This window comes from Pleurodeles waltl, chromosome 7, assembly GCF_031143425.1.
Source record: "Pleurodeles waltl isolate 20211129_DDA chromosome 7, aPleWal1.hap1.20221129, whole genome shotgun sequence".
Lineage (NCBI taxonomy): Eukaryota > Metazoa > Chordata > Amphibia > Caudata > Salamandridae > Pleurodeles > Pleurodeles waltl.
The window spans coordinates 76,225,056-76,247,060 of record NC_090446.1 but is presented as its reverse complement, the minus strand read 5'-3'; the positions used below and the strand labels follow the sequence as shown (position 1 = coordinate 76,247,060).

Genomic DNA, 22,005 nt, shown 5'->3' with positions numbered 1-22,005 from the left:
TGGCACAAGGCAGCTAAAAGTGCAGTGGGTGCGGGAGGGTGCGGTGGAGGCACTGGAACAAAAGAAGAGTAGGGGGGAGGAAGGACAAAAGGTAAAAAGGGGGAGATGCAACGAAAGGCAAGACAGGAGGGAATGAAATCAGACATTTATGGCCAGGTATATGAACAAATAAAATGGTGAATAGGCACAGTAGATAAGGAGCAAGAAGAAAGTGTGGCCTGTGAAACGAGATTCATTGAATTAGAACAAATTTCTGCTAATATATACTCTAACAAATTTGCGTTTACAGCACCCACTCAGCTACAATAGCGCGAACAGGGTGAGCCGATGTGTGTGGTGTTGTAAGCGTCCTACTGTGGAGAAGCACGGGGAAAGGTGTTATCACTGAATTGGAGAATGTACAGTAAATAAGTTTAAGCATTCATAACTCACCAGCAACCAGTGCAAGGTTTTGTGGAACTAACAGCTCCACAGTCTGCACTAACACACCATCACTTCGTGTCTCTCAAAGTTTATAAGCACTTTTACATATTTTTAAGCCTGTGTTTTATCTGCGCGATGTTTGTATTTCACATCAGTTGATGAAGATGGAGGTTTCCTTCACTGTAAGAAGTTACTGCTATTAGGGTGACCACCTCACTCCATGTCTCCAGTCGGGAACTTTTCACATACAAATCATTGACGTCAGTGTGTTATTCTAATTATTTCTATGTAAGCAAGGCAAGACCACAACACCCTGAATGCATTAGGCTATCACAAAGTCAAGAATTGGAAACAGGGTCTCAAAAGACTTGTATGAATGTGGTCATTCTAGCTGCCATAGCTAAGAACTGTTGAAAATGTTCACGAATTACAAGGGTGCTAATTCCAGCAACTTAGTGTGATCAAAGGGAAAGAAAAGTGTGCCCCCGGATAGTACACACTGATGCTTCAGAACAAAGTAAACAATTCAAGCACTTGTTTAATGATACCTTGAAACATGCTTGGTCAGGTAGGGTAACGTGTATGCTCGTTTACCATCTATTTTTCCAAAAATAAATATTTCTGGCATTTCCAGTGCAACCCCTCCCCCCAGCGGCTGTAAACTGTCTGAGCGACAGTGAGGCCTGAGAGGGAGGTTGAGCGGTGGTGGCCAGATAGATATAAATGTTTAATTTGTGTTACCATTGCAGGGTTAGGAGGAAAAAACTTGCAGGGTGCACAGTGCTCTTCTCCACCCAATGTTTGTCCAGGTTTTTTCCTCATTCACTGCAGACCTAGCAACAGGGGTGGCTCCTCTGCAATGGCAGAGGAGCGTCCCCCCACTGGCTAATAAAACGATATTTGAATATAGTTTTATTTTTCTGCTGCTGTCTCAGTTAGCAGGTGCGGGTTGTGGTGGTGCTGGGCCACCGAAGATGGGATAAGAAATTGTGTGCAATAGTGCGCATGTGTGATTGGACGGCCTATGACAGCCGTCCAAACACACATGCACACTTAGGGGTCTCCAGCCGGACTTTGTACACAGCTGGACTGGAGAAACTGCACAGGCCCCCAGGGTTGTGTCTGAGCGGCAGTCACTGTCGCTCAGACCAATCCTGACACTGCTTACATGCTATGGTTAGCATGTAAGCAGCACCAGGATTGCTGGGGAGCCTCTTCTGGTAATGCTGGGACACCAGAACAGGAAAGGAGGATGAGCGAGGCGGCAGGAGGGCGGAGGCGACGGCGAACTTATGTTTTTGTTTTCAATTTATTCCCCTCCCTATCTCCCCCCCACCCCTCCCCTTGATATCTGCGGCAGCCACCACTGCCTAGCAAAGCTCCTCTAAACACTGCCGGCTACATGTGCTCCTTCAACCACTACAAGTCCAATTTTTCTACTCCAATCACTACACGGCAGGTGTGTCTCTTTCAATCACTGCACATCCAGAGTATCACCCCCATTCATTGCAGCCAAGGGCCCCTCTTCTCTCCCTCCACCCATTAACTAGAGTGATAGTAGAGCTCTGTACAAACCTGTTTAACATGTGATAACATGATGACTGGCGCAGGCCTACTTGGCTTGCTTGGTGTGAAACCGGAAAGGCTAATTCAAGGAGTCGGTTACTGTATTCTTAGATTTTTGGTAATGAGAGAAATTGCAAGGTTCGAACAGCAGTTGTCATTCAGCTGTATTATCAGGTTTCTCTTTTTACAATAAGATACAGCTGGCCAGGACAGGAGGTTGCAAAGGTGGGGAAGGATGGTGGACTTTACACGATAAGTTTGCCTCATTCAGTGACCTTAGCGGTGGCCAGCCGGGCCTGGATTAAAAAAAAGCAGAAAGGTACCTCTGATCCCACCATTTCTACACACTGACCACATGCTGTGGGTCTACCAGGAAAGTGATGCTGAGGTAGCCTGATCAGTTCAAAACAGGTTGGTGTGAAGGAATTATTGGAAGACCCCATAGGGGTGCTGAGCACCACATGTTCTATGAGAAGCCAACCGCAAGTGTGAAATGGCTAGAGGCTTAACACTTCATTGTTTAGCAAGTAGTACTTGGCTCATATTTAGGTAGATGATACCTAAATCAAAGGTTCACCATTGTAGAAGTGCTTGGTAAAAAGAAATGTGTAAACCCAATTTTATACAGTTGGGACATAGACAAAGGGGTATATTCCAGATTAGCATACTTTTTTTTTAAACGGTAAAAAGAACTGTTTACGATATACTAAAATGATCGCAAGAGAAAACTAGAAAAAGCCATTCAAAATAAGCGTCATCATTTTTAATTTTACTGAAATTAATTACGGCTTTCATTTTCCCAGCCATCCTCTCAAAGGTACTCCATCCTCCTGTGTCCTCTAAGTGACTGGACACTCAGGTATCAGGCTCTGCCGCTTGGCTTTCCAGACTTTAACACACAAACAGGCAAGCATAAGTCCTGTGTGAAGAGCTTTGTCCCCATCAGCCTTGGGATATTAATGGGGCTGTATTCCCCAGCTATAGTAAACAAACTTCAAACCACAACAGGTCTGGCCAAAATAGAACAGCTGCTTCTTCTGGAAAGATAGACAATACATCTCCAGATGGTACAGTGTGAGTACTACATGATTTGACATTCCATAGGCGAAACTGGTATCCTCTATGGAGCAGGTTTTAAACCCTGTAACTGACCAGCTGTGGCCATCTACACCTTGTGTGCCTGCCCACTGTGTACGCAAAAAAGGTGGTTGATTGCAGTTCAAATTTCAATGAATCTCTTGCATGTCTCTGAAATAGTTACTCATTTGTCTTAGTTAGATCCCTCTTCTGCCACCCAGTATCCTTCTAAAATATGATTTTCCACCACACCAGGTCACCTCAGGTCCACCTTTCTTTTTTCATACATACTGCTTTGCCCTGCCTTTCAATATAAGAAAAACAGCCTTTGCCTACGAGTGAAGAGCTGCTCATTTAAAGCACAGAAAGGGGTTTGGGAGCTCTGGGCCTTGCTACAGAAACAGACCACCTGTCAGACTAGTTCTGAAGGGCATAGGGAACAGATGGGCAAAGTAGCAAACCTTGTACCAAGTATTGCCTTTGGTGACAGAACTTCAGGAACCAGATATTACTAAGAGCACACTGAGGTCAGCTACATTCTTTCTAGGTTTTGCCAAGAAACAGCTTTAGCTGTATGGTGAGAGCTCACACACAGCACACACATGCAATGAACACCCTCCCAATATACAACACACACCTACCTATAGAGACAGAAACAAACTTTTAGACAACATTTTTTAGCCATAGGCTACTAACGTTCCACTAGTTTCGGCACTGGCTTACGTTGCTGTCCATTAATGCTGGGATCATTCCATGGCATATTGCGGATGTGAACACTTATAAAACAAAATTAATCCACACATATATTGTATTTAATTTTGTTATTTCTTTCTTTATTTTTTTAGGAGAGTGCCTCCTCTCCACCTCCCCAGTGCATGATGTGGCCCCCACCATCCCCACTCGCAGCTGGGTAGAGGGGATTAGACATGGGGGGGTGCCTTCGCTTGTAGTTTGTCTTTGCCAATGCTTGTTGAATTGCAGTACGGGGAGAGTCATAATGTAAGCAAGCCAAATGCTTTTCTTGTATTTGAGTTGCCCTTAGTCATAAATGTGGCACCTGTAAGTTTTGTAAGCTTTCAAACTGAGGGGCATATTTACAAGAATAGTGGCGCAGGGCAGAGAAGCAAGTGACCTTGCAAGTGATCTTGTTGTGCTGCCATACGCCACAGGGAAAGGACAGAAATGCACCGTATTTCCTCTGGGACTCCTTCTGGAGGGCAAAGACTGCCTTTGGCATTCCATTGTGAGCAGCACCGTGGCTACTAGAAAGGGCCGCCCTTACCTTGGTCAAGGCAGAACCTACAAGATTCAAGACCACTGCAGTTCCAGTTGGCCAGAGTCATAAACAACGAGTAGCCTCTGACAAGATATGGGTCTGCAATCTGGGCTGGATCGTCAAAAAAAATTACACTTTGGTGGTGCACGGGGCGTGTAAATATGCCCTTGTGTCTATTGACTATCACTTTATGCTTTCAGTTAATTGAGATACCAAATTATATATTTTACATCATATGACTTCACATGCTATACATAGAAAGAGAACTATTGTGTATGAAACTTTAGAAGCAATTCCTGGTGAAACACCTGTAAGGAAATGATTGCAGCCATCTAGCTGTACTGAAATATGAAGCTACAGCTCCCAAAGAGCAGTGTCCCCCTTTAGTGTCTCATCGATTTTCTTTCACAAGCTTCACGGAGATGGTGATCTGCCTCACAGTCATCCACTGCTCCTGCCAACAAGGGCAAGGCATTTGGGGATCCACCTCATTTCAGTGGTACAAAGTCTACATACTATTAAACGGATCCACTGGAGAATTTGTGCCACCTAATATCATAGCCATATGAGCACTGGAGCAGTTTAGCCTTAGGCCAGCTGTGTGAACCCCAATGGGGACACATAGCCCATTAAACCCATTGTCATAGGAACTGTGTGGGGGGAAAGGTGGATTTTATTCCCCACAGACAGATGGGAAATGCAGAGGATAACACCCTTCACTGCTCCCATACCCAGATTTTGAAGTGTAAACTGAAGATTAAGCAGGGGCATATAAAACATGTCTCCTTCGAGCTATGCTGCACATCGCCTAAGCCTCCTTTAACATGAGTAGAAATCTGATGGGGCTCGCCTGCCTTTTTGTTTTGTTACATATGTATTTGTGGTCTTTGACCTTTGGACCACGTTCGGGGACTTCCCAGTACGAGATGTCTTTTTGGCATCACAAACCAATAGATAGATAACCCAATCAATATTCTTAGTAACTAATCAACAAACTAATCAATAACATTTAATAAGAAACAATATTTGAACACACCATGACCTTTCAGCCATGAATAACCACAACAAGTTAATTAAGCGTTAGGATATTTATGTCCCTATTGATTACAATCTAATGTCATCTCTGTTAATCTCATTAGCAGTAAACCTCATTAGAACTCTTCCAATTTGCAATTTAGAGCACAATTAATCAAAGCATAGAGAATATTCATTCAGTATTAGACAGGTCATTAATATGAAACAACTTAGCAAAGTCCCAGTAGTACATGATTCAACAAAGCATGAACTCAGTCATTTGTCTATTTGCACAATATATTTGTGAACACCTTAACTAACCTCAAATTAGAATTAGCATGTTGGGCTTCATGCAAAACATTTTAGAAAACACAAATTTAGAAAACATCTGAACTATGGCCTCTATCAAAATAGCAGTTGGTACCTAGAAAGAAAAGGCAAACATACAATTACAATTTTGCAGTCTTCGTCCTCAGGATATCAGTCGATTCACCATCAGCAGAGATAGGATGGGGCAAAGTCTCAATATAGCATAGCTAAGGAATAGGATCTTCCCTCATATGGAGGAGAAGTAAGTATCAGGCAAAGAATAGGTAGAGGATGGTTTAAAGTTTCAGGACAAAGCAAAAGGGTGGAAATTCTCTGTGAGTGAGTGAAGTTTTTCCTCTGAGCCCCATTTCTCCTGGGGTAACTCCATTAAATCAAAACTACCTAATTAGCCCATAACTCCCTATTGGAAAATAATTGGTGCATCATTATCTTTGTCCAATAATTCTTTACACGTCTGCCAGACTTTTCCACAAACCACAGTCCTCATGTCGCGGATTGGTCCATGTTATTGACGTCTTCATCGGTTGGAATGTCAGGTAGGAAAAGTTACAGTTTACACTCCAGTCGGTGTCTCCATTGTTTTCTCTTTAATACAGCTAACCTTGCACCTGTTACAAATTACACTGTTGCATTCAGCAAGAACGTCTCCTGAGCAAGTCGCTTCTCGTGAGAAAGAATTTACTACGGCTACACACACACATAACTTCTGGAAAAGTACAGCTTCATGTCCTTCAAGAAAACAGCACATTCCACGTTTAGATAATGCAGTTTAATATGAGACCAGGAAGCTTGGCCCAGACCCTCGCCAAGCTAAGGCCTATCAATTAATAAGCAACTTCTTACTACATAACTCTAATTATGAGATGCTAATACAATTTCAAAACATTATTGCATAACAATTCAGAATTAACAAGCTTTCATTAGTTTTCGTATACATTGGTATCCACTCCCCGTGGGCACATTTCAAACGGGTGCATTATTTTCTATGTTAATACATTTTCTATGCAGCTTTATCACATAATATATTGCAAGCTTTTCATATTAATATTGCTTTTCAAAGACACACTCCAACATGCCTATGCTAAAAGGGTTCTGTTTGTCAAGCCCATGGAGCCAGCAGAATAAGGGAAGCCAGAAACGTTACATCTGCTGACAGTAAACTTGAGAAAAAGATGGACTTCAAAGAGCTCTCCAAGCTTCCACCGAGTTTGATCTTAAAGTTACAGTTCTTTAAGGAGACACTTGCGAAATGCAGCATCACTTGGCTGGCCCTCAAATATATTGAATGTTACCACATAATCCACAGCAGAAAGAAAATACAAACAATCAGGAAAAGAAAAATGCAAAATTAATGTGAAATACGATATCAAGGTGCAGCAGATTCTACTCTATAGTACCTACAATAAAAAAAAAACAAGCTCCTACCGTGAAAATCTTAATGGAACAACTGAGGCCCTGATTTAAGAGCCCCTAGCTCCACTTTAGTGCTGCCTTTGTGCAATTTTGCGGCGCTTAGGTGACCTTTTCCCCACGCCATATTTAAAAAAGTGGAACAATGATTGCATTGCACCACTTTGTAACCCTTTGTGCTACATTATCCCTGCACCAGGCTTAATGTATGCAAAGGGGGTGTTCCCCTGTTATGGGGCAGCCAACAAAATGGCACAAAGAAATCTAAGGGATTTCTTTGCATCATTTTTTGGCACTTTTAACGCCTGCTCAGAGCAGGCATTAAAAGGGGGCACACCAATGTTTACAATGGACCCCTATGTACTGTTCAGGGTGACGCCAAAATGTTGGTATTAACCCTTAACAGTATATCAATAGCATCAGAAATTCTGACGCTATTGCCCCCTACGCTGCGCCATGGTGTGCTGTATTTTAAATACAAAGCACAGATGGTGGCGGTAGGGAGGCGTTAGGGGCCGAAGGAAAAGTGCCGCTGCATGTAATGCAGTGCCATTTTTCATAAATCTGGCCCTGAATCTTTTCAAATGGAGTTAGGCAAACACAATTCAAAAACAGGTCAGGCAGCTGGGACAACAGCAAACCTGAAACCTTCTGAAGCAAAGTAGCAGCAGCAGAGGTAAGTTCAGGAAGATGGACATCTTTTGCAGGTAAGTAGCACACTTGTCAGAACCCTCTGGGCAATTATAAATCCTGTGCAGCTTTGTGGTGCTCTCTCACTGGACTGGTATGGAAATATATTGTGTTACTTCACATACTTCAGTTGAGAAAGAATTAAAAAACACAATCTAGAAAAAGGGAAACTTTAAAAATGTATGACAAATGTTATTCTAAAAAGCACCAAAGTCTGTTCTAAAGTATTCGCAAAATGTTTGATAGTTTAAAAAAAAACAAAAGCATCTTTAACCAAACCACAATGAAAAACATTTTACTTTTTCAAATGAGCTAGCACTAATACTTGGGGCTGAGGGGTAAGGGGCAGGATCAGTCAGCTGCAAAGAATGGGTAACCTAAAACCTTTTAAAACAAAGTGGCAGAAGGACTTAGCTGTTTCTCCTCGTGGACCTCTCGCAGATCCTGTTCCTTCCTTAGGGATCTTCTTGGTGCTCCGCTCGCTGGATCACCTTCATCCATCTTCACTCGAGGGGATAGTGCTTTGCGCCTTGAGGCTTCGCCGTCGAGGTGCCTTGTCCTGCCTAAGCACGGGCGTGCTAGGCAGGGTCAGTCACTCCATTTGCCATTTTCCTTGATGGGCCAATGGTGGCCATTCGGTGCGGGGGTAACTGGTTGACACGGCCTCACTTGCGCAACATGCCTTCTCACTCTCTGAGTGCTCTCGGGTCCTCTAGACAGTTCCTTCTGGGGTGCCCTCTGCTGGCACCCTGCATGCTTGCTCTTCTTTCTTGCGGTGGTGTTCATTCACCACCAGGGGTTCTTTGTTAATAACATTTATCAACACATTTGGGCATACTAACTAACCTTCTAATTCGAATAGCACGTTTGGGCTTCATGCAAAACAATTTTAGTCAAAGTTAATTTGAACATCTAACTAAGGCTCTATCAAATAGCGGTTGGTACCTAAAAAAAGAACAAAAATAGCACAGAAAGAAGAGCATCATGTTATACCTTTCTCTCAATCAGTCAGCAAGAAGTGGTTTCCTCGTCGGGTGGACATCCGTCTGGTCAGCATCGGCAATGGGCCAGTGAACGGGATTGGCTCAGCCACTGTTGGGGTCTAAGTTAACTGAATCAACTTATAAGACATTAGGCTAAGGTATCAGCATTAACACAATTTCTCTTTAAGGATATAATTATAAGGAAAAGTACATCTCGAACTGCAGTGCTCCATGAACAGGACTGCTAAGGGGTAGACAGTGAGATCAAATGAACTCAGAAAGTGGGCTAGCCTTCCTAAGTGCAGTCAGACTAAGTTAAACTCCATCAAGTATCTTCTCACGCGGTCATTTGTCAGAATATTGTATGCCCAGAACAGGACCAATAAACTCTAAAGTCTAAATCTAACATATGACTAGACAATCTTTCACACATTGATGATTGGATCCTCTTCTCCCGTTCTCATCATCAGGTTTGTCAGGTAGCTTTTAGTTGCAATCCTAGTTTCAGTCAGTGCGGCCATTGTTGAATCCTGGGAACATCTTCTCCTCATGCATCAAATTTACAAAGTATGAACGTGTAGTGCAGGACATTTCAACAAGCAGTTCTCATGAGAAGGTTTAAGATATCTACATATCGCTTGGTCAGCGCTGTGTGAACAATGTACAATATTAATTCTCTGCTTTCACAAAACATTTACTAACATTTATTTATACTGTGCGACTTAACATGAGGCTCTGTTGGTTAGGTCCAAACCTCGTAATTAATCAATGCCTGATATTATTTAAGCAAATACATAGTATTAATGCATTAATGCGATCCACTAATACATTTTATTCTATGTGTGCACATCATTTAAACTACAAATGTGAATTTATCATTAATTGTCATACTGTTCATGGTGGCCACATCAGTGGGCACATTCTCCAAGTCACACAATTTTCTCTACGTTATCCTAATTCATGGAAACTCTTAACAATTAATCAATGTGAATTTATTAGTAATTAATTCAGCTTTCACAGGGGGCAGTTCACACGTCCTGGCAATATTGATGATGCTGCGGTCCATGCAGGGTACTCTCATTGCCGGTGCGGGGGTCTGCACACGGCAGAAGCAGTGCCCCTTCAATCCCCCAAACTTTTTGAAGGATGCACGTCCAGTGGGATGTAGCATTTACAGTGCTGTCGCCTTCTCATGGCCAGATTGCTCACCTTGCGGAACTTGAGTCAGCTGCACCGCTTCTCTCTTTTTCAATGGTACAAGAGATGGCATGTGCAGACAGCATATGCAGGTGCCTCACCAGGTTGGGGCATTGTGTGTTGTGGGCCTCATCATACTTTGATAGGCCAGGGCGTTTGCTTCCTCACAGCGTCCTGCCAATGGCCTTGCTTCTCCTTCTCCGTTCCCACTCAAAATGGCAGCTGGTGCAGAAGGGGGTTGGAGGTGAATAGTCTCTGTTCTCACTTCCTCTTTGTTGCGGGCACTTGGGTGCAGAATCCTCCTCACCCCATGCAGGCATTGTAGGTGTTTGGGGAGGAGTCACTAGGTGTTGGAGAGGCACTTAAACCCTCTTTTTCTTTCCCAGGCTGATCCTGTGCAGGCTTGCAATGTGCTCAGAGCTATGCCTTACAGGAAACAGGTGGGAGGTGCCTCGGCTGCATTTCCCCCCAGGGCACAACAGAGCTGCAGTTGGCATACACAAGGGGTCAGACCCACGCGTTGCCACTGTGTTGTGGGCCCTGGGCCCACATGCTAAGCAAATAAGGGACACAGAGACATAGTGATGGTACTGATCAAGTGGCCTCTGGGCATGTGCACCCGGCCTCTTTTATAGGCAGGGTCACCTGACCGGTGACGCCTGTGGTGCATGGGTGTGGGGTGAGTGTGGAAGCCAGCCTTCATATAGTGGCTGGTGGAAACATTAGAATGTGACTTTGGGCAGGCAGATGAGGAGTAAACAACAAACATCTTACCTGCCTGCAGACCCTCCTTTATTAGCCCAGCAGTGATCGCAGGACCAATAAAAGGAGAATGAGGTTACTTTTTTTTTTTATTTTGCTGGCACTTTTGTAAAAAGCAGAGGCTTTTAACATAACTACAAATTTAGGATTTTTTTTGCAGATCCCTAAAAAGAGAAATCCTGATGGTTCAGAAGGCTTGTGTCTCTCCAAGTGGTGGCCCCTCCACTATGGAAGTGCAAGTGCAGTGCCCCCCTGCTGAAAGGAAGCAGAAAAATAAAATGATAATAAAATAATTTTATTATCTTTTTATTTTTCTGCTTAGGTAGGGCGGGGTGGGGCAAGCATCCTCCGTGTCAGCCGGGGGGTTGAAGGGGAGTGCTAGGTGCACTCTAAGTGAGCATGTCAGTCGGCCGGCCGGCCGAAGCTAGCAAAACCAGCATGCACACTTAGAACTCTTCACCCGGCTGTGTTGGTCAGCCGGTTGGGGAGCAAGCCCAGGCTCCAACTCCCTCAATGAGCAGCATTTCGGCCCCCTCAGGCCTATCGGGGCACTTCTCTTATGCTGTGTAACAGCATGAGAAAAGCGTCTGGATTGGGTGGGGAGGGGAGGAAGGCAGAAGCACCAAGGCAGCTCGAGCAGCGGAGGCGAGCCGGCGCAGCAGGTGTTATTTTTATTTGTATTTTTTTTATTATTGCTCCCCCCCCTGCATGCGCACCACCAGCCCTTCCAGCCAAAAGCCACCCCTGGTCTCTCCAGAGTGCTTTGGAACACACATGTCACCAGAAGCCCCGTTCAGACAGCAGTCTCACAATTTTATAAGGCAAAAATGGCCTTATCTGAGCTATTTCTCAGCAAAAATTGCTATTACTTCTGTAGACGTCAATGTGGAGAATAAAGCTCTCTGATTTTCAATATCTTCCCTTTTCTCATTTCTAAATGTTGGCATTATTTAGCAGCAACTACAATTTGGAGACAAACCCAGCCTCACCACCACAGATATGGTGAACAAACAGTAATGGAAGTTCACCATTGCACCTTCGGATTCCATTACTACTGAAGAGCAAAAACTATTTGATTTGAGTTACTGGAGCTCCATTGACAACAGATTACCAAACACATGTGCATTTAAACTTTAAAGCATGTGATTCAACCAAGCGCAGAATCAATCTTTGGAAGTTCTCCATGACCAATCAATGCAGTGATGCTTTTGCACAAATGCAGGGAAATACATTAATCACTGAATGAGGCATAAAGCCAACTACAGTATGTGAGCTGTGCATGCTGAATTTAATAGCATAATCCCTGAGCAGCGCCATAGCTAACATGGAATAGACGCATGAGCAAATAATATGTGTTGGCCAAGTACATACAAACCTACTAACTGAAAATCAAAAACACAAGTATCCATGATAGGCGGTTGCTGCAAAAATATGTACAAAATAGGAGCATTCAGCATTTGATCATCTACTTATGACACTTATGATGCAGGTGACACTAATTAGAAAGAATGAGATGGCATATGCCATAAACCCCTTAATAATGATCACCAGTTTCCCACGCAATATTTTATGTTAGGTCTTGGCTGCGTTTCTGGGAAGCATAGTTCTGTGGTGCAACACTGAAGCATATCAATCCATAGAAGTGCAGTATTCACAGGACACTCTTTATACTGGACATACAGTTCTCCTGATGGTGGTACTTGTCTGCCACATTGGGTAAGTATGTGTTTTTACTGCACAAAAACACAACAATTTTGATGATCACTACTTTCCATCATACAATATTTACTGGGGCAAATACTTGTGTTGTGGCTTGATGTTTCTCAATGAGCCAATTCTGAAACAACATAAACCTGACCAAAAATAACTTCAAGGAAACTAGTGAAGTTTTGTAGGTTCCACATGATTATTGCACCAGTGGCACATTTGGCACTTCAATTTCAATTCAATTCAATTTTATTTTATTTATGATTTGGAACTCAACTGAGGTCCACATAAAAAAAGAGAACAACAAAAGAAAAATAAAAGAATTTGCATTACAACCAAACAAAACATCAAATTTACCCTTTACATCTATCTAGAACCGTTATAAAAGTTTATAGTATGAACAAAGAGTCAAAATTGCTATTTATACTTTACATCCAATCGAGTACAAATAATTAAAATTAAAAGATATATACAATAAAATATTACATCAAAATCCTATGTCATGGGAACTGGCTTTGTATAAACACACTCAATGAAACACCATTTCTAAAGAGGTAGGAGTACCGGACTGTCGGAAGACAGAACCGCGTTAACCATAGTATTGGTGGTGTATACCAGTGCAAAAACAACATTTTCACAATCCAATCTCGCGCTCTATCAAAAGGGGCCTGCTTTCTTCAGACCCACATGTTAAGTCATAGTAATATTATTATCATGGACAAGTTAAAAACAATGATCCTATTATTTAACCAAGCCACCTGACTTGCCATACTGCAATAATTTCTTTCAGTTAAAAAAATTAAATATTTTAAAACAGAATCTTTCGTTTGGAGGATCATAAAGGGCTTGGAGAGGCACTGACAACAAAGAGAGCTGAAGACAGATTGGTCTTAACGATTTACGCCGAAATGGGGCAAGAGAAGGGCAGACAAATAATACGTGACATAAGTCTTGAGAATCTGCCGGACAAATGGTACACTCTTTTGCGGTACCATACCATTTTGCTAATAGTGTGTTCAAAGGGAGCAATCCCTGTCGAAGCAGCGTCCAAAAGCCCCTAACGCTATGAGGGATGTTCCAAATGAGATAAGGTTGTGTTTTTTTTATTACTAGAGTGGTATCTATATTCGCGAAGGAGCTTCTTTTTTTACAGCTCTTGGCGGAAGCTCAGGGTCCATGAAGCATTCTTCAAAATCGCCCTCAAGTGCAATGGGGAAAATTCTAGGACTTGGCTACAATCCAGCTCCAACCTTTCCAGTGCAATGGAAAAATTCTTACAAAAGGCGAATTTGGTCTTATTGTTATCTAAAAAGAGCTCTTTCTTTAATAGTGATCTTATAGTGTTTTCTTCGCTCTTTAAAATTGAGATGGCCAATCGTATAACCCCCGCTAATCCTTGAGCATACGCGCTTCTAAGCCCCATTTCCAGCCTCAGAGCCGCCACTGAGGCTGCTGTGTTAACAGATAATCATTTTCTGAGAATTTTACCTTCTGCTTGATTTAGAAACTCCCATTTGGAGATGTCTATGAGTTTCACCCCATGTAGCAGGGATGCAGGAATTTTAACTCGATATGCTGATAAAAGGTAAGGGAAGTGCCTTCTCCCTGTGGCTGTATATAGAGCCCTCAGACCTCTTGCCTGACCTTCGACCTTTGCTTTATTAGAGGTGATGTGGGCAACATCGCTAAGGTTCCGGCTCACGATTTTCCCTAAAAAGGGATAAGATTTCACTATTACAAGACTTTGGTTGCCCAATATCCAACAATAATTGGGGAAAGTAGTCTTTTTTTTCCCCAAGAGACAGAGAGCCTTACTTTTGGATACATTGATCTTCAGATAATGTGAATCAGAGTATTTTGACAGACACTGCAAACGATTCTGGAGGCCTTTAGGGTTTAAATAAAAAATTAAGATGTCGTCGGCGTATAACAGGCAGCAAATTGGGCGCCCACCAACTAGCGGGGGAAAACCCTTACCCTTTGACAAAAAGGAGGGGACATCTGAAATGTATAGGGAAAAGAGAAGGGGAGCCAGTAGACAGCTCTGTTTTAACCCGTTAGATGTGAAAATCTTGTGGGATAAACCTCTATCACCCCCTAGGAGGATTCTACACCAGGTATTGGAGTGGAAAGCTATCATTAACTCCATGAGGAGCAAAGGTATCCCCAGGCTGCATAGCTTAGCCCATAGAAGATCTCTATCTACTTTATCGAAGGTCGTGGAGAAGTCTATGAAGGCGGCATAAACAACCCCACCTCTCAGTTTTACATATTTTTCCATAATAATTTGAAGCACCATGATGTTATCTAGGGTACTATGTTTGCGCCTGAATCCAGATTGTTCCAAGGGGATGAGGTTATTCTCCTCTGCCCAAAACATTAGTCTAGACAGCAGACATTTAGTCAAAAATCTTCCCACCGCATCAAGAAGGGCAATCTGATGATAATTACCAGGACAGGATCGGTCACCCTTTTTGTATAAGGGTACAATTATGCTACCAACCCACGAGGGAGGAATACATTTAGAGAGGAAACATCTTCTAAAGACCACATGTAAGATCTTAGACCAAGAGCTCCTGTCCTGTTTTATAACTGATAAAGGAAGTTCGTCTGGCCCCATTGCAGCGGAAGAGCGCATTTCACCAATAGCACAGTCAATCTCTTTTATTGACAGGGGAGAGGGAGTGAGAATTCCTGGAATTTCTGGGAGCCGGAAGGTGCAACCCCATTGGAGGCATACAGGGAGGAGATGGATTCTGACCAGTGGGCTTCGGTGATTGCAGCAGGGGAGGGACGGATTCTTGACCCACAACCTTCACCCACTAATGCCCAAAAACGCCTTGCCTGGCCCTTTGTAGCGGCTTCCCGGAGCTGGATCCAGAGCCTGTCCCCCGCTTCTTTTGCAAGACGAATCATTAGCCGCTTCTTTCTCCTTTTTAATATGACAACCCTGATTTTCCTTTCCTCTGAGAAAACTAAATACTGGGACCTGACCGTTATTTATTTCTCTATTTAATTCAAGCAATATGTGGGGGATAGTTTTCTGGGCTACTTTATGACCCCCGGACAAGTTGTTAGCCACCAATTGCTTCAGGAGATCAGAAAAGTTTTGCAACTCCATTCCCTCCCAACTAATTAGATTAGCAACCACTGGTGCAGAAACACCAACAACCCTCTTAAAATTCCACTGGGTCCTCCCAGTCTTATTAGAAAAACTCTGGGTAAACCCACCAGATTTCCAAGAGTCTAGTGACAATATGGAGGCTTCCAAGGTGATAAAAAGCAAGTTATGATCGCTATAAGGGGTACTCATTATCCTAAGATCTTCCAATAGACCGAATGAGGAGTAATCAAGTACTAAATAGTCTAAAATGGCCATCCTCCCCGGAGAAATATGTGTAAAAGAGGCGGGAGCATCCGAAGTGGACCTGCCATTAGCAATAATACAGTCGTTTTTTTTAAGAAGACTAAGGAGAAGTTTACCCCTTTTGTTTGTTTTAATTAGAGGGGGAAAACACAATCTGGAATATGCAATGCTTTTTGTCTCTCTACGTCGCGCATTTGACATAGGGCAAAGTTGGAACTTTTGCAATTTAGATCTCCCATTAATGCTATCAGTGGAGGGAACTCGGTATCTAAGGCATCCTCTATAAAAGCAAAGACCCTTTCTAACAAAGAATCATACACGGCCTTTGGGGGCACATACGCATTAATTAATAGCAGAGGTAGAACCCCACGAGGTATTATGCAATCATATCGTAAGCGCCATGAAGAGGTTGCTGAGGCCTTTATAGCAGGAATAATCCCATTTGAAAGTGTGGGACAGTAAACAAGCTACCCCCCCTTTAGCAGGTCCCCTTCGAGATGAAGAGGCCTTGCAATCAACTACAAAATAATTATCCCACAGTAAATCCGTGTCTGCCCAAGTCTCCTGAAGACAAATTAAATCTGGGTTGAGTGTGCTGCGGTAAGATAGTTTTTCCAAACTAAATTTTACCCCGGCTACATTCCAGGAAATTATTTTTAAACCTCTATTAGGAAGAAGGCTGGAGTGGGTCCCTGGGTCCCTGTTCTTGCACAAGGGCTCCCAGGAGCCAACCCCAATCTTCCAGAGCAGAGGTGGCTAGAAGATTCGGAGCGTGTCATGTCTCCTCAGTAACACCTGCCTATCCTTCCCTATTAAAGACACTTTGAGAGCCTGTAGATCTACTCTAGATCTATATATGGTAAGATCAGTGTCTTTAAAGTGGACCGGGGGATGGGGCCTCTCAGAGCTCTTAGTCACAAACTTTTCCCCTCCTAGAGCAGTGTGGGATGAGAATGGAAACACATCAATCCCCGACACTGCAGAGAGTCAGCGTGAGAGAGGACCAGGTTCGCCGTGCTCAAGGAGCAGAAGGCGACCCTAGCCCTGAGGCCACCGCCGACGATCCGTAGAGAGACAAGATCAATATCATTACTGGAGATGTGTTTCAAAAAACTAGATTCAGAAAAGCATCTTAGCAAGGTGGACCTATTTAAAATTAAATCGGGATAAAAAATGGGGAAAAGAAATTGAGGCGGTTAGGTTCAAAGCTGGAATGGTGGAGAGGTCAGTTAAGTGCATGCTTACAGGTCCCCTTTTAGTAAAATTGGGCCTACGTGGAGAGGGCATACTAGTCTGCATCGCATGTGGCTCTATATGAATTTGAGGAGAGATTGTCCCATCAATTATCACTTTGGGGAACAGTACTTTCCTTCTTTTTTTCCTGCTGATTCATCGATTTGGTTTCTTCAATCTCTTAGGTTTTTTCCCACCTTTGGCGATAGCTCCCCTCTTAGGATCTTCTACCGGGCATAACGATGGGGGGGAAATTGTGGGCCCCTTTTTTTGGTTAACTGCTCTTTCAAATATGGGGAACACCTTCGTAGGGGGCTGGAGGCATTGTGCCAGGGGATTGCCCCTCCGAGTGGGAGAATCAAAAATAAATCGAATGAAGTCCACAGGACTACCCAGTAGTGACTTTACATCACTAGGAAGGAAGCCTTGGGAACTTCCCGCTTAAGTACCCACATCCTTGCACAAGTGCACGTTTTGGGGTGCCCTGGAGGAAGTCCAGGAAGCCCTCTGGTCAACAAGAGATTGTAAAGGGGCGACGTTAGGGCGAATAAGGTCAAGAAATACAGCCTCCTTTTTATCTTTAGTCATCTCCCCTAAGATTGCTGTTATGGAGTCGAGGATACAATCTGAGCCCCCTACGAATTTCTCCAAAAGCTTTAAAATAGAAGCAAGGAGGTTTTCCAGATTGAACAAAGAAGCTGAGAGCCTGACCTCAGATTCCAAAGGTGGAATGGGCTGGATCCCACTGACGTCTAAGGCAGGCGACACAGATAAACGAGATTGGATATATAATGAGTCTTGTAACAACGGAGTACTATTAAACAGCTCCAGACCTGTCGGGGTCGAAAGGCCCTTGGACCTAGGGATCACGGACGGAGGCGAAGGATCTCTCCAAGATTTTATTCCAGAGATACGGCACTTAGGCAAAAGATTCACATTGCAGTCATTCAAAGCCAATATGGTCTTTTCTTTGCACTAATTAGAATCATATTTTCCTGTGATGTGGAGGTAAAGTTAAAAAGGGTTTCTTTATACGTGTTCAAAGCACACCTGCTATTATATTACATATTTTACAATTTTTATTTCAAAAATATGGCAGGCACGTTTTCAAAGTATGATGTTTTCTTTTTATTGTTTTTATTTTTGTTGCATATTCTTGCCATAAAAAAGTAACTATTGTACAGGCTTTCCAAGGCCATACCTATTGGCTTTGGCAATGCGTGTTTAAACAGGCATAACTTTCTTTTGGAGAGTGGAATATTTATTAGAGAGATCAGTGACTGAACAGTCATGGATGTACTTGTCCAGTCATATTCATTATATTTTGTTGTTTTTTTCGCAGAGGAAAACGCTGTTGTGGACTACCCAGCTCCCTGCTCCCAAAGGTAGGTCTCCACTTTCTGCCTGCTACTCAGAGCCAAACAAAATGACTAAGTTGGATGAGGAAAACAGACAAAAGGGGAGGCACAGTGCATGATGAGGGAGTGAAAGAAATGAATAGCAGTATGAAGGAAGAAGGATATGAGGCGGCGTAGGAGAGAGAAAGGAAGACGTGGAAGAACGGAGAAAGCAAGTGAAAGAGGCATAAGGCATGACAGAACAAACAGCAGAAAATGGATGAAAAATGGAAGGAAGGAATAGCGAGGATGGAGAAAGGGAGGGCAGGCGAGAGAAAGGAAGTAATTAGCAAGGAACCTAGGGTGGAGAAGTGCAAAAGTCGTATAGAAAAATAATGCGAAACATAAAAAAAATCAAAAATACATTGAGAGAAAGAAGTCAGTGCGAAATAAAGAAACAAAGGGTTAGAGGGAATGCAAGAACAAAAGGAGAGAAATAGAAACAAATAAATAAAAAGCTAACAAAAATGTGTTAAAACAATAAAGAAATAACAAAGAGAAAGAAAGAGATATAGGGGGTTATTCCAACTTTGGAGGAGGTGGTAATCCGTCCCAAAAGTGACGGTAAAGTGACGGATTTACCACCAGCCGTATTACGAGTCCATTATATCCTATGGAACTTGTAATACGCTGGTGGTATAACCGTCACTTTACCGTCACTTTTGGGACGGATTACCACCTCCTCCAAAGTTGGAATAACCCCCATAGACTAAAAGAGAATAGGAAACAGACGAGAAGGGGATACTGGTAGGAAAGGAAATAAAGATACACATGGAGAGAAAAAAAAAGTAAGGATGGGTAGGAATATGAAGAGCAAAAATAAAGAGAAACTGTGAGGAAGAAACCAGAAAGGAAGAAAATGGGTTAGTGCTACCTGGTCACTTTGGGAGACAAATAAGGTCAGGTTTGCGCTTTTTTTTGTGTCTTTCGCTCTCCTTGCTCCTTATGTCTTTATTTTCTTCCCATGTGCTTATATTGTCTTTTTTGTATTTTTACAGTTTCCCTTTCCCTCTAATATTTCTTCTCTCATTTGTATAATTTCCTTTCTTTTTCATTCTTTATTTGTGTCTCCTTATTGTATTTTTTAATTATTTGTTTTCTCTTTTTCTTTGTTTTATACTTTTTCTCTTCTTTCTTCTGGTGATTCTTAGCTTTCTCTTCTGTCTTTTGCTCATTTACATTCTTTTTCTCTAGCCTTTTTGCAATTCTGTTCCTGAAATAGTTTGTATTTCATCCTTTTCTTCAAAATATTTTTCTTTTTTCGATCCACTTTATTGCTGTTATGCGTTCTCGATCTTGTGATTATCACATCTTTTCCTTTACCCTTTCTCTTTCTTTTCTTTCTCAATTATCTTTTTTTATTTCTTTGCATTCATCTGTTTTCCTCTTACTCCTCTTGTGTTCTTTCGCTCAGCCTTTCGGTCTTTCTTTTATGTAACGTTTTCTGTGCCTTGCTCATTCACTCATTATTATTTTTCCTTCATTACTTTCTTTCCTTCTTCATAAATATTCACCTCTGCACATTCCTTATATTCTCTACTTTTTTCCAGTAGGCCATAAAGAAGAATGGATAGCTCTTAGAAGAACCACCCTCTTAGCGCCTTTTTGTCATTGAAAGGGGGTTCTATTGGTGGGTTTCCGGGCACACAATCTGCAACCAGTTTACACATCTCTTTGCCAGCTTCTGCTGAAATTCTGAGGGCCTTTTGGTCACTACGATCAACAGCATGTGAACTTACTTCTGCCAGCGGACTATTTCATCACAGGATGTGTATACATGGAGTTCAGCATTTGCTAAAGACAAGAGCCTTGAGGGTAAGGGGAGATGAAGAAGAGGATGAGAAAACATCTGTCCTTAAAATCTATGTTCCTAGAAATGTCAAAAGCCGCACCATGGCTGCTCCATGTGCCTACCTCTTTCCTTACCATTCCCTCCCTGCTATTAACTTGTGTACCCCAACACTTCTCCATGGCAGAGGAAGTGGCAGTCTCTAACTTCCCTCTCAATAAATGGTTCCTTGCTTCACTGCTGAGCCCACTTTAATCTCCTGCCATGATATTTAATTAGAAGATTCCTAGCAATGAATGCAACTTCTTCTGCTGTTTGGCCATCAGAATTATTTCAGCACCTTCCTGACTGTCCTCTCCTTCTGATCTGACGATATATGTTCCTTAAGTCTCTCCTTGGCAGACTTGCAGTTTAAACTATGTACCATTCTGACATTCATCTCTTGGGCCTCTCCAATCTATGTTTATCCTTCTGAAGCAGGCCCCAGAACTTTGCTAAACACTCCAGATGAGGCTTCTGGAGTGCCCAGCTGTGGCATCCATGACTGGTGCAATACACTATATGAGGCCTCTAGACATAAACAGTAAATTCCATCTGAGGGAGCAGCAAGACCAGACATACACTTTCATCCACTGCTTATGCCACACCCTGTGCATTGACTTCCCTTTCCCCCATTACCATTTCCACACCAGGCTGTCAATAGCGGCCAGTTCATTGCCTCCATGAGGAAAGCTCGCCAGATAAAAGCCCACCAGATGATTGTCCTGTTGACCACATTTAGAAATGCACTGTCCATAGTGACTAACTCTATGAAGTTCTGAGATCCAGATGAATGTTTGTATCAACAGCCCAAGGCTAAATGTACAAGAAGTAAAAAAAAATGAGGACAGACCATCATGACAGTACCACATGGAAGCAGCATCTTATGTGAATAAACTGATATTTAGTTATTTTATGTGAATGGCTAATATCTTTAAGGGGTGATAGAAGGAGATGCAAAGCAATGGATGGTATGAAAAGCGAATTGACTCGATGGACTTGAGCTATTGCGTGGGATAACCACCAGACACGGGAGCCCAGAGGCAAATAAACAAATTTAACAAATTGCTTATTTTTGTTTGTAGCAGCTCATGGATTTAAACTATTTCCAAATTGGGACTTTCGTATTTCTGCTGCTTGGATAAATAAAACAGATGTTGCAAAAACTGCGTTGTGAGTTTGGTTTTGGTTTCCAGGGGTAACATGGTAGGGATTGAAGATTCATTGTTAGAGATGTGGCTTTTAGGGTGTGGGGCATGTGTTCTTCAGGATGGGTTTGCAAGCATGAGACATTGTGCATGAAATACACTAGAAACACTAAGTGAAAACACAAGAGGATTAAACTCATCATCCCCTACAGGGAAATACAATTACAAATGTATCCACAGACATTTACAGGAAAGCACAGCAGGAAAATAAAGCAATGCAATTTTACAATTTTGCACGCACAGTTCAATAAAACCCAAGCGCTAAAATCAAGCTCACTGTACACACTCTTTGAATTTCATGTTTCCTTTTGACCCTTGTGCTTTGTTCGACTTTGAGGTCGTGTGCATATTTCTTTGCATTATCTTGATCAGCCATCAACTTCCCTTCCACATTCTCGTAATTTCTCTCCAGATTTCCCTCTCTCAGAGAAACCATGCTTCACACCTCCTTATTCACTAAAACCACAACATCCCTTCTCAGACTCAGGGGCATACTTATGGGGATTGTCATGCAGTGCAACACAGAAAATTATGTTG

General features: G+C 42.6%; 1 protein-coding gene across 2 annotated transcripts in view; it reads left to right on the top strand.

Annotated features, from left to right (window-relative positions):
• The window catches only part of LOC138303675 (alpha-2-macroglobulin-like protein 1), a 599,538-nt gene extending 578,109 nt beyond the window's left edge, over nucleotides 1-21,429 (top strand). The window contains exons 35-36 of one of the 2 annotated variants that reach the window (XM_069242992.1): nucleotides 18,378-18,420; nucleotides 19,983-21,429. In XM_069242992.1, coding sequence (XP_069099093.1) covers nucleotides 18,378-18,420; nucleotides 19,983-19,992 — 53 coding nt within the window. In that variant the 3' untranslated portion in view covers nucleotides 19,993-21,429. The remainder of the gene's footprint in view (nucleotides 1-18,377; nucleotides 18,421-19,982) is intronic. The other variant, XM_069242993.1, reaches the window with a different exon arrangement.
• The last annotated feature ends 576 nt before the right edge of the window (nucleotides 21,430-22,005 follow it).